At 46.1% G+C, this 13,450-nt stretch overlaps 1 protein-coding gene across 1 annotated transcript in view; it reads left to right on the top strand.

Annotated features, from left to right (window-relative positions):
• Positions 1-13,126, top strand: part of LOC129838240 (cyclic AMP-responsive element-binding protein 3-like protein 2) — a 29,075-nt gene extending 15,949 nt beyond the window's left edge. The window contains exons 2-12 of the mRNA XM_055905049.1: positions 5,180-5,411; positions 5,643-5,827; positions 5,943-6,018; positions 7,722-7,918; positions 8,228-8,374; positions 9,189-9,247; positions 9,495-9,563; positions 10,463-10,562; positions 10,867-10,990; positions 11,668-11,902; positions 12,029-13,126. Of these exons, the coding sequence (XP_055761024.1) occupies positions 5,180-5,411; positions 5,643-5,827; positions 5,943-6,018; positions 7,722-7,918; positions 8,228-8,374; positions 9,189-9,247; positions 9,495-9,563; positions 10,463-10,562; positions 10,867-10,990; positions 11,668-11,902; positions 12,029-12,101 (1,497 nt within the window). The 3' untranslated portion in view covers positions 12,102-13,126. The remainder of the gene's footprint in view (positions 1-5,179; positions 5,412-5,642; positions 5,828-5,942; positions 6,019-7,721; positions 7,919-8,227; positions 8,375-9,188; positions 9,248-9,494; positions 9,564-10,462; positions 10,563-10,866; positions 10,991-11,667; positions 11,903-12,028) is intronic.
• Positions 13,127-13,450: the final 324 nt, after the last annotated feature.

The following is a 13,450-nucleotide window of genomic DNA, read 5'->3' as shown; positions in this document are numbered from 1 at the left end:
TCTCTCGCTCTCTCGCTCTCTCGCTCTCTCTGACTGTAACTGAACCCACATGCCTGGCTTCCTGCCATTTCTACCCTTCTCTCCTTGCGCTCCCTTTCTCCTTGCGCTCCCTCCACATTCTCCAGGCTATTCATCACTTTTTCCGCCTGCTGTCTTCTCTTTTCCTATTTGTCATTCGACCCTTTTCCTCTGAATGTTGCTCTCTGTTTTCCAACTCGATGATATCCATGAAGTGTTTTCTCTGCCCACTCCCTGAGATGCTACCACGTTCTCCAGATGCTTCCTATCCCCTGCTGTAGCAGTTTAGAGACAGGCCCTGTCTGGCTAATCCTCCTATTGGCTCAGGTCTGTGAGTTCTGCCCGGAGACAGAACTGTAGTCTAGAGCAGGTGAAGGTTATTCGTTAGGGAACTGAATTTTGGGTGGAATCAGGTCCATAACGTAACTGTTTGGCTGACTCAGTGGTGTCCAGGATACTGCAATACAACCTGAACGGTTGGCTCCAAATCCTACGGAGTAATGCTTCTTAGCATTACTGTGAAATCTGTAGGTCTACTCGTTTGAATAATGTGCATACTTTAAATGTCTGCCGTTCTTCTTCTTAGTTCTAAACAGGAAGTTAAAGGCTGCTGTTTTCTATCTAAGCAGCTGTGGAAGTTGTTGAGGTTGCCATCATTTTAATAAAGGTTGTTGTCTCTGTGGGTCTTTGTTAATGAGCAACACATTGAAACATCCCTCCCTCCTCCCTTTTCCTCAGCTCTACAGTAACGCTGTTCCCTAGTGTACAACATCGCCCCACTCTTTGACACACACACACACACACGCACACATTATACACTACCGTTCAAAAAGTGTGGGGTCACTTAGAAATGTCCTTGTTTTTTCAAATAAAAGCAAATTTTTTCAAAAGCACAAATTGATCATAAATACAGTGTAGACATTGTTAATGTTGTAAATGTATTGTAAATTGTACCATCACTCCTGTGTTCCAATGGCACGTTGTGTTAGCTAATTCAAGTTGATCATTTTAAAAGGCTAATTGATCAGAAAACCCTTTTGCAATTATGTTAGCGCAGTTGAAAACTGTCGTTCTGATTTAAAGAAGCAATAAAACGGGCCTCCTTTAGACTAGTTGAGTATCTGGAGCATCAGCATTTGTGGGTTCGATTACAGGCTCAAAATGGCCAGAAAGAAAGACCTTGCTTTGTTTCTGGCCATTTTGAGCCTGTAATTGCATTACAGATCCCACATCTGTAATGCAGTTCAATACAAGTCCAGAACACAGAACTCTGTTACGTGTAATCCATCCAGCGGTCTGAGTCAAAAATGGGTGACATTCTCAGTGACAGAGACTGTACACCAGAAAGAGCGGGAACGATAAAATGATCCTAGTCATCCTACCACTGTTTAAATTCGGGGAAATATCAGTGCTGAACTCTAGAATAACTCCATACTTTGCATCAGAACCTAGTTAGAGCTCTAACCAGGGCGTATTCATTACGCCGATTCTGTTGCAAAACATTTCATCTGTTGCAAAATGTTTCGTAACAGAAACCGTTTACTCCAAACGGGAAAGGTTTTGCACCAAAAACAAGTGTTTCTATTGGACAAATTCAGGTAGGTCCCGCCCATTTTTGTTCTGTTTGGTTCTTTAACGGTTGAATACACCCCCAGGCCTCAGTAAAGAGAGAAACAAAATTAAGCGTTGAACTCACCAGAATTGCGTGCGGAGGCAGGGAAATCAATGATGAATATATACACTAGATGACTGAGGCGGTGCTGTGTTAATATTTTGGAAGGTATATACATTGTCTACATTCATTTTAGCCACGTTTATTCTATTACAGACACCTAAATGCATACTTTTAAATTGTATATAATGTGCGCTGAACATACAAAGTCATATAATGTTACTACCCCCACTACAATTGAAAAATACTTAAATACATGCAATTTTGTCCTTGAAACATGTAATTGAAATAGTGTAGAATTCCATTCATTTCCATGGAGGACTGCTCCTACTGGGGAGTGACAATATGGCCGACCGGTGGCTTCAAAGCCTTTCAATGGCCAAGCATCAGCAATTCAGGGTTTATATACATTGACTATTCAGACTCCTTGACTTTTTCCACATTTTGTTAGGTTGCAGCCTTATTCTAAAATTGATACGATTGTTTTTTCCCCCGCATCAATCTATACACAATACCCCATAATGACAAAGCAAAAACAGTTTTTTTAAACTGAAATATCACATTTACATAAGTATTCAGACCCTTTACTTAGTACTTTGTTGAAGCACCTTTGGCAGTGATTACAGCCTCGAGTCTTCTTGGGTATGACACTACAAGCTTGGCACACCTGTATTTGGGGAGATTCTCCCATTCTTCTCTGCAGATCTTCTCAAGCTCTGTCAGGTTGGATGGAGAGCGTCGCTGCACAGCTAATTTCAGGTCTCTCCAGAGATGTTCGATCGGGTTTAAGTCCGGCCTTTGGATGGCCCACTCAAGGACATTCAGAGACTTGTCCCGAAGCCATTCCTGCGTTGTCTTGGCTGTGTGCTTAGGGTTGTTGTCCTGTTGGAAGGTGAACCTTCACCCCAGTCTGAAGTCCTGAGCGCTCTGGAGCAGGTTTTCATCAAGGATCTCTCTGTACTGTTGCCACCACCATGCTTCACTGTAGGGATGGTGTCAGGCTTCCTCCAGACGTGACGCTTGGCATTCAGGCCAAAGAGTTCAATCATGGTTTCATCAGACCAGAGAATCTTGTTTTTCATGGTCTGACAGGCCTTTAGGTTCCTTTAGGTCAAACTCCAAGCGGGCTGTCATGTGCCTTTTACTGAGGAGTGGCTTCCGTCTGGCCACTCTACCATAAAGGCCTGATTGGTGGAGGGCTCTAGGAAGAGTCTTGGTGGTTCCAAACCTCTTCCATTGAACAATGATGGAGGCCACTGTGTTATTGGGGACCTTCAATGCTACTGACATTTTTTGGTACCCTTCCCCAGATCTGTGCCTCGACACAATCTTGTCTCGGAGCTCAATGGACAATCCCTTCGACCTCATGGCTTGGTTTTTGCTCTGACATGCACTGTCAACTGTGGGACCTTATATAGACGTGTGTGCCTTTCCAAATTATGTCCAATAAATTAAATTTACCACAGTTGGACTCCAATCAAGTTATAGAAACATGTCAAGGATGATCAATGGAAACAGGATGCACCTCAGCTCAATTTAAAGTCTCATAGCAAAGGGTCTGAATACTTATGCAAAGAAGGTATTTCTGTTTTTGTTTTTTTTAATACATTTGCAAAGATTTCTAAAAACTTGTTTTCGCTTTGTCATTATGGGGTACTGTATGTAGATTGCAGAGTTTTTTTATTTAATTTTATCCATTTTAGAATAAGGCTGTAATGTAACAAAAAAGTGGGAAAAGTCAAGTGGTCGGAATACTTTCCGAAGGCAATGTACATCATTGCGTGAAACCAACCGAAAGCACGTTTTTGTGTTCGCGAACGGGCGACTGTCTTCTATTCAACAGTTTTCTTGGAAGGCTTGGCTATATACTGTATTATCCCTGTCCTCCACTGGCTCACAGAAGACATGATGATACAAGCTGTTTCAATGTAGCTATTAGCCACAAAAAATATGGCCTAGTCCGACCATTTTTACTGTTCCAGCTGGCTGATAGGCGTTATTAGTCATGTTAAAGAGAGGTAGAGAAGTACATAACCTGAAAAGCAGAAAGAGGTATAGAGGTAGATAGTTAAATAGTATACACCCATCTGATAATGACTTTCAAGTGCAGGGTACAGTACCGTCACACACATTGAATGCTCCCTCAGTTCATTGAGTTGACGTCTTTGACCCGAAGGTCCTCATGATGACATAGAGGTAGGGAATCTAAAAAGCGGGGGGGCAGAGAGGGGAAGAAACATTGGAGCGTCTGAACAGCTGAGGTTGAGAGGCCTGTCCTAACCTGTCCCAAGCAGTGTTGGTTTAGAATTAGAGTTTTTTGGGGTCACATCAAGAAAGGAAGAGGGGAAGGAATGTGCAAGGAGGAATGTTCTGAGGGTAGGATGGGGGGAGGGAAGGTAGAAAGAAAGGAGGAATGTTCTGAGGGTGGGATGGGGGGAGGGAAGGTAGAAAGAAAGGAGGAATGTTCTGAGGGTAGGATGGGGGGAGGGAAGGTAGAAAGAAAGGAGGAATGTTCTGAGGGTGGGATGGGGGGAGGGAAGGTAGAAAGAAAGGAGGAATGTTCTGAGGGTAGGATGGGGGAGGGAAGGTAGAAAGAAAGGAGGAATGTTCTGAGGGTGGGATGGGGGGAGGGAAGGTAGAAAGAAAGGAGGAATGTTCTGAGGGTAGGATGGGGGAGGGAAGGTAGAAAGAAAGGAGGAATGTTCTGAGGGTAGGATGGGGGAGGGAAGGTAGAAAGAAAGGAGGAATGTTCTGAGGGTGGGATGGGGGGATGGAAGGTAGAAAGAAAGGAGGAATGTTCTGAGGGTAGGATGGGGGGAGGGAAGGGAGAAAGAAAGGAGGAATGTTCTGAGGTTAGGATGGGGGGAGGGAAGGGAGAAAGAAAGGAGGAATGTTCTGAGGTTAGGATGGGGGGAGGGAAGGGAGAAAGAAAGGAGGAATGTTCTGAGGGTAGGATGGGGGGAGGGAAGGGAGAAAGAAAGGAGGAATGTTCTGAGGTTAGGATGGGGGGAGGGAAGGGAGAAAGAAAGGAGGAATGTTCTGAGGGTAGGATGGGGGGAGGGAAGGGAGAAAGAATGGAGGAGAAGTGGAGAAGGTGGCTGTCAGTCTTGGCCTTTACTCAAACGTCAAAACGTCTGAGAGATGGGAGGATGAGATACGGCCGCTCTGATTGGTGGGAGCGATATCAGCCTCTATTGTCACAGGAGGAGAGAGGATTTTACAGCTCTATGATTGGCTGTTTGTTGCTGGCCTGGGGGGCTTTTCCTCAAAGGCAAGTGCTGATAGCCATTAAAGAGCTTTATAGGCAGTAATTACAAATTAGCTACAGTGACAGATATATGATACAATAATGACATGGTATATGGTGTAATAACTAGACAGTGTTATGACTAGATGTTATCATGTCTGTGCTCTCAAGTCTGTGTTTCCTATGTGTCTTTTGTCAATCTATCATGAACATCCATATTTCTCCCACTCGCCCTCTAACAGCACTTCACAGACCTCCTGGATGACTTCTCCCAGGATGCTTTGCTGGGCCAGCTCCTGAGCGACCCCTTCCTGTCCGGCCGGGAAGGAGAGGCCATGGAAGAGGGGGATGATTTTACCCCGTCCTCCCCGCTGCCGCCCCACATCCAGGCGGAGCACTCCTACTCCCTGTGTGGCGACTCCCGGCCCCAGTCGCCCGTCTCACATCTGCCTGGGGAGCAGGGGAGTGATGCAGGTGAGAGGGGGAGGACAGAGGGGAGGGTTTTGGGCCTCAGGGACAGTTGTAGATTACATGCTGTATTGTAATGTGTAGGATATCTGCGGTATCTATAACAAAAGAGGGTGGCAATACAGAGATATGTGGAGCTATATGCATTAGTACGTTCAGGGCCACACAAGACACAAACAGTACGTACAGCATCTAAGTGACCGTGCTGATGCTGATGTGTCTGTTTCGCTCTATTAGAATCAGATGGTGAGGATTGGCCCGTGGAGCAGGAGGAACAGATGGAGGTGTTGCTGTGTGACCCTCCAGCCCTGCTGCCCGCCCTAACCCTCTCCCAGGCCCCCGAGGGCCACATCACTGAGGCCCCGGCCCCACCAGCCCCCAAGCCCAACCCACAGATGGCCACACAGGGCAAGGCCAACAAGGTAAGAAGACGTCTAGAGTCACAGCACATTCAGACAGGCCCACATGCACTCACAAATACACACACAAACGTCTGCGCGCGTGTGTAACGTCTCTCTCTGCTGTCTGATTGTCTAGGCGAAGGAGATTGGTGAGATCCAGATCAAACTGGAGCCTCATGAGGTGGACCAGTTCCTCAACTTGTCTCCTAAAGGTGAGACCTGACACACACCATATCGTACTACCACACTACTCATAACCTCTCTGTATGTAGTCCCCGGACCTGGGTCAAATATACGTGTCAAGTACTGTGCTGACTCTTTCCACCTCATTAAATAATATAATCGTATAACATACGCCATTTAGCAAACGCTTTTATCCAAAGTCATGCGTGCATACATTTTGAAGATGCATTTTGAAGAGAAATCAAGCACACTTTAAGTATTTGACAATGTGTATGGTGTGTCCAAAATATATATATTTTTTAAATACGAACGCTCTGACGACGGTCATATACGTAAGCTTATTAAAGACCAGTGATACTATCAAGAGCACTGTGCGGGTTTCTTCTTTTTTTCTCAAAAAATACAAACGCAACATGTAAAATGTTGGTCTCATGTTCCATCCATGAGCTGAAATAAAAGATCCTAGAAATGTCCATACGCACAAAAAACGTATTTCTCTCAAATTTTGTGCACTAATTTGTTTACATCCTTGTTAGTGAGCATTTCACCTTTGCCAAGATAATCCATCCACCTGACAGGTGTGGCATATCAAGAAGCTGATTAAACAGCATGATCATTACACAGGTGCACCTTGTGCTGGGAGACAATAAAAGGCCAATCTAAAATGTGCAGTTTTGTCACACAACACAATGCCACAGATGTCTCAAGTTTTGAGAGCGACTGCAGGAATGTCCACCAGAGCGGTTGCCAGAAAACTGAATGTTAATTTCTCTACCATAAGCCGCCTCCAACGTTGTTTTCGAGAATTTGGCGTGTACGTCCAACCAGCCTCAAAACTGCAGACCAATGTGTATGGTATTGTGTGGTCGAGCAGTTTGCTGATGTCAACGTGATGAACAGTGCCCTAGTGGGGGTATGGTATGTGCAGGCATAAGCTACAGACAACGAACACAATTGCATTTTATCGATGGCAGTTTCAATGCACAGAGATACCGTGGTGAGATCCTGAGGCCCATTGTTGTGCCATTCATTCGCCGCCATCACCTCATGTTTCAGCATGATAATGCACGGCCCCATGTCGCAAGGATCTGTACACAATTCCTGGAAGCTGAAAATGTCCCAGTTCTTCCATGGCCTGCATAATCACCAGACATGTCACCCATTGAGCCTGTTTGGGATGTTCTGGATCGATGTGTACGACAGCGCGTTCCAGTTCCTGTCAATATCCAGCAACTTCACACAGCCATTGAAGAGGAGTGAGATAACATTCCACAATCACAGGCCACAATCAACAGCCTGATCAACTCTATGCGAAGGAGACGTGTCGCGCTGCATGAGGCAAATGGTGGTCACACCAGATACTGACTGGTTTTCTGATCCACCCCCCCTACTTTCTTTTCTTTAAGGTGACCAACAGATGCATATCTGTATTCCCAGTCATGTAAAATCCATATGGCCTAAGAAGTGTATTTCAATTTGACAAATTTCCTTATATGAATTGTAACTCAGTAAAATCTTTGAATTTGTTGCATTTTTTTATATTTTTGTTCAGTATAGTTACTATGCAGGCAGATCAGTGTTGTGCTGCTCTGAGGATCCCTTCTAGCCACTGATGGATGATGTTGACATTAAGTACAATCCAATGTGCAAAGTCTGTAAATGTTAGTGTTGATCGTCTCTGGAGAACGTTTTGCAGGCGTGTAACCTGTTTGTGGGTGTTTCCCCTCACAAGGTCTGGAGTCTCTGCAGATGCCACCCACCCCTCCCTCCTCCCACAGCAGTGACTCAGAGGGCTGTCAGAGCCCGGTACACGCCAGCCCCTCCACCCCCTCCTCTCCCCTCAGCCCTGCGCCCTCCCAGGCCGGCCTCAAGGTGTCTCAGCGCACACCCTCCTCCCTCTCCAACTCCCCTCTTCTCACCGCCCCACACGTAAGTACAACGCAGACCGGGGACCAGGGAGTCGCTGGGAAGATACAGGGACCCCGTCGTCATAATATGAATCCGTCCTACCTTTCTTCGGGTGATCACTGATCTGAGAGAGATTGGATAAGTTAATACGAGGTTATCCCCCTATTGCGTTCACCAATCCAACCTGGTCAGATCAGTGACGACCTCATGAAACGGAAGGAATGAGCGACGGAGCTATTCAGAGAACAGACACAGGGACGTCACTGAAATACCACACAGTTTGTCAGTTTATCTGATGGGCTCTGATGACACTTCCTCCTCTCCCCGTAGAAGTTGCAGGGCTCTGGCCCCCTCCTGCTGACAGAAGAAGAGAGGAGAACCCTGGTTGCCGAGGGTTACCCTGTTCCCACCAAGCTGCCCCTGTCCAAGGCGGAGGAGAAGGCCCTGAAGAAGATACGCAGGAAGATCAAGAACAAGGTGGGACTTGGGTTTACGATTTGTGATTTGAAATGTCAAACAACAGTTAGGAACATGAATATAAACTCAACATGTCAATGATTTTACTGCGTTAGAGTTCATATCAGGAAATCAGTCAGTTGAAATAAATTCATTGGGCCCTATTCTTAATTTACCATGGATGGGCCTGGGCCCAACCACTTAGAAGCCTGACCCACCCACTGGAGAGCCAGGCCCAGCCAATCAGACTGAGTTTTTGCCCACAAAGGGCTTTAAAACAGACAGAAATACCTCAGTTTCATCAGCTCACTGGGTGGCTGGTCTCAGGCGATTCTGCAGGTGAAGAAGCAGTATGTGTAGGTTCTTGGCTGGCGTGGTTACACGTGGCCTGCGGTTGTGAGGCGGGTTGAACGCACTGCCAAATTCTATAAAATGACGTTAGAGGCGGCTTATGGTAGAGAAATGGACGTTCAATTTCCTGGCAACCGCTCTGGTGGACATTCCTGCAGTCAGCATGCCAATTGCACACTCCCTCAAAACTTGAGACATCTGCGGCATTGTGTTTCGTGACAAAACTGCACATTTTAGAGTGGCCTTTAATTTTCCCCAGCACAAAGTTCACCTGTGTAATGATCTTGCTGTTTAATCAGCTTCTTGCTATGCCACACCTGTCAGGTGGATGGATTATCTTGGCAAAGGAGAAATGCTCACTCATATATTTAATACTTTCTATTTCTGCCTGTGCCAGACATAATAACACACTTCAGAGTGATACATTAAAGTGATACTTCCGTGAGCCATGACTTGGCGTAATTTTCGACATCCTTTCTTTCAGATCTCTGCTCAAGAGAGCCGCAGAAAGAAGAAGGAGTACATGGACGCCCTGGAGAAGAAGTGAGTCTTTCATGATGTTCTCATTCAGCTAGAAATCAAATGTGTTGCTTTGGGAATGCGTTTTTCCCCCTATTTCTTTGGTAATTAATTAGCGTCATTATCAATGCTATAGATAAAGACTTTATTATGGCAATGACAATTCATTAAACTCAACGGTGCTTTTACACAAATACAGTAGTACCTTCCGTCTCCCCTAGGTATTATGCCTACCCGTCACTGATCTTGTAATTCCCCCTATTGTCCACAGGGTGGAGAACTGCTCCAATGAGAACAGTGAGCTGCGCAGGAAAGTGGAGAATCTGGAGTGTACCAACAAGTAAGAGACATACATTACATGGTGCTCTAGGGTATGTTTCGTGCTTCATCCTTTCCTACAATATTAATCCAACCTTGTAAAATGATCACACAGTTCACTGAGTCGAACGGAGCGTAATGTTTTGTTATGTTTTCATGTTTTGTGCACGAATACGCACCGTGTAACATTCTGTGAAGTCATATGTTAGTCCAGTGAAGTGTGTAATTCTCTGCTGTTCTGTTCAGCTGTGTGTCTATTTAGCTGTGTGTGTGTGTGTATTGTCTTCGACAGGATGTGTGTGAGTGTCTATGACTAAGCTCTGACCCCAACTTTACCTTCTCTCTCCTCTCCCCCTCTCCCCCCTTCCCCCCTCTCTCCCCTCGTCTCCTCTCCCCTTCCCCCCTCTCTCCACTCGTCCCCTCTCCCCTTCCCCCCTCTCTCCCCTCGTCCCCTCTCTCCTTCCCCCCTCTCTCCCCTTCCCCCCTCTCTCCCCTCGTCTCCTCTCCCCTTCCCCCCTCTCTCCACTCGTCCCCTCTCCCCTTCCCCCCTCTCTCCCCTCGTCCCCTCTCCCCTTCCCCCCTCTCTCCCCTCGTCCCCTCTCCCCCCTCGTCTCCTCTCCCCCCTCGTCTCCTCTCCCCTTCTCCCCTCTCTCCCCTCGTCCCCTCTCCCCTTCCCCCCTCTCTCCCCTCGTCCCCTCTCCCCTTCCCCCCTCTCTCCCCTCGTCCCCTCCCCCCTCTCCCCTCCTCTCCCCTTCCCCCCTCTCCCCTCCTCTCCCCTTTCCCCCTCTCTCCCCTTCCCCCCTCTCTCCCCTCGTCCCCTCTCCCCTTCCCCCTCCCTCCCCTCGTCCTCTCTCCCCTCGTCTCCTCTCCCCTTCCCCCCTCTCTCCCCTCGTCCTCTCTCCCCTCATCCCCTCTCCCTAGGACTCTAATACAACAGCTGCACTCTCTGCAGGCGGTGGTAGCAGGGAAGGTTCCCCGCTCCTGCAAAGTCACTGGCACCCAGACCTCCTCCTGCCTCATGGTGAGTCTCCCCAACTCAACACTCAGCTCTGTGTGTGTGTGCTCGTGTGTGTGTGTGTGCGCGAGCGTGCATTTGTGTTTCATATCGATTGGATAACCTTTTATTTTTCATTTTATATAACTCCTGCATGCTCTGTGTGTCAGCTGTTGTGGGCAGCCAGTCTTGTCTTTTTCATGTAAGTGCTTGACTGTGGAGCCTAATAACATATTGTGTGTGTGTGTGTGTGTGTGTGTGTGTGTGTGTGTGTGTGTGTGTGTGTGTGTGTGTGTGTGTGGTGTGTGTGTGTGTGTGTGTGTGTGTCTAGGTAGTGGTGCTGTGCTTTGCTGTGTTCCTAGGGAGTTTCTACTCCAGCCTGGGTCCCTGCTCCTCCATCACAGAGACTGGCCTCTCCAGAGACATGGCTATGCAGGAGTCTTACACAGCTACAGGTACTACACACACACACACACAGTCAGTCACACATTGCACATTCATGTTTCATGGATTAATGCTGATCTTTTTACAGTGTCAGGGTGTGTGTGTGTGTGTTAGCGAGGCATTAGCTCTGAAAATCTGAGTGCTGAGAAACTAGCAGTGTTTCGTAATCCTACCAGTCATACACACACACACCTTTTGGAGTGTTTTGGCGTGGCCTCCTGGAAGAGTGTACACTTGAATGTCATTATTTCCCATTCAGAGGGACTATCATTAGCATGATTAAACTGCAATGCAGCCATTTCATGATGATTGATCTTTGCTCCCCTACAGCTCTTCTCCCTCCCACATACAGCCTGTTTGCCACAGAGCCCAGTATCAGTGTTGCTGGCACTCTGCCCCTACAGCAGAACAATCTGCTTTGTAGGATATGTACAGAGCAAGGTTTACTGTTGGTAGGGTTAGGTTTAATGTGTAATCCATTTCATAAGACTTCATATTGTTAAGAGGGTTGTAGGATTGCATTAGTAGTAGACACGATCGCATCAAAGGATTATACCGTCCCTAAAAACCAAAAGACGTTTCAACAAAGAAAGATGTAAAAGATACGCATGTCATTGAGTACTTTCTCCTTTCTGGACATGATGTGATCAGGTTCTATATTTTTTTTTTTACCCATGATCCTTCACAGTGAAGTCCAGGAGCCTGCTGTCCTATGAGGAGAGAGGGCTGGACGAGCCACACCTTCTGGGTCTGGGCGGGGACTATCCTGACCAATTGGAGAGGCCCACGGTTGTCATGGCAGCGTGGCGCTCTGAGAAAAAGCAGCCGAAAGGGGAGGAGTCACAGCGGGCTGAGACACGCCCACCTTTCAGCAACAGCAGTGATACGAACCCACAGAAACCCCTGCTATTAGACCTGCACAGGTAAGACACACACGTACGCATGCACACACACACACAAACAGTTTTTTTACACGATTTTGGGGGTATTGATGTCAGTAAAAGTGTAGTGCTGTAGTTTTTTATTTGTTCGTCTGTCTTCTGCGCCAGGTCTCTGGAGCAGAGGGTGAACGACAGCACTAAAATCATAGAGCTGGAGAGGACAGTCAACGAGACGTCATAGGGTCTACCTCTGACCCCCTCACCTTTGACCTTCCCTCTGCAGGAGCAGGAGACGAGGCTCTCTGTATTTATAGAATCTTTTTGGATATCTTTATTATTTTATCGTATGTAGTTGTTGTTCTATTATATTGTGTTTTTATTCCATTCCAAAAGTACACCACCTTTTGATATATTTTTGTGTTCATACTTTGTTTTTGATTTTTGCCTCTATTTGCTTTACTTCTTTATATATTTTATGATATCCTTTGCTCTAGCCATTATGCTCTGTTATATTTGAGTGAGTGGTATTTTGTTCTGTATTTCTATGGTGATATTCCCATGGTGGTGTTATGAGAATGGGCCCCCGTAGCTCTGTGAATACTCCGCTGATGTCTTCACAGTAATGGGACTTAGTATCTCAAATGCTATTATCTTTCCGTATTCTTTTCCTATTGATTTTAGTCCGGATGGATTCAGAACAGCACGCCATGTCCTTAAATTTGAGTCTCTATCAAAAGCCAAAGGTCTTCGTAGCAAATCCTATTTTTGTAAATATAAATGTCAGCCGGCATGTATGAGGTCAGTGAAAACAATGTTGACTGATGTTGATCGATGGTTGGATGTTGAGAAAATCACGTTTTATAATACAGCATTATGGCAAAGTACTTTATACCAGATAATGTGTGTGGGGGAATGTGTTGTTTCCTAAACGAAGATACTTTCTTGCTGGAGAAAAACACAATGGTGGCCTTGTGATATGTAATGAACCATTATGATGTTTCTGCTAGGTCATAGTCTCTACCACCTGCACTGTCTCCCAAATACACACAGATGAACAGAACCATAAGCACATTCTCCTTTGGCCTGGACCCTGCAGTCAATCCACTCACACAGCATCCCCAAAGAGTCCATTTTATTCTTATTTATTGCATATAAACTGTAGAGTCACATTTTGCCTCCACAGGACCTGTCTTTGTCTTTATGGGTTCTGTCCTTTTTTGGTTTTTGATTCAAACAAATAAATATTTTCCGTAGTAAAAGCATCAACTGCCGTGTGAGATTGTCCTGCTTTGAAGTGTAATTGAAGTCATGTACCATGTGTTTGAGACTGCAAGCACGCATACCCTCACTGTGAGCATGTCAGTCAATAATGACATAAGCGTCAGAAGTCGTACTAAGCCCATCCCAAAGGTTTGGCCACCAGCCATTCAAATCAACTTATTCAAATGTTTTAACTCCAATATTTGCATGGCTGTCACGGCCGTCGTCGGAAGGAGACCAAAGATGCAGCGTGGTGAGCGTACATTTTCTATTATATTGTAAATGTCGCCAACAAAACAAACGAAGAAACAACCGTGAAGCTTAACAGGG

Source organism: Salvelinus fontinalis, chromosome 39 (assembly GCF_029448725.1).
Source record: "Salvelinus fontinalis isolate EN_2023a chromosome 39, ASM2944872v1, whole genome shotgun sequence".
NCBI classification, from domain to species: Eukaryota; Metazoa; Chordata; class Actinopteri; order Salmoniformes; family Salmonidae; genus Salvelinus; species Salvelinus fontinalis.
Note: the sequence above shows the minus strand (reverse complement) of the source record. Positions and strands in the feature narration are given on the sequence as shown.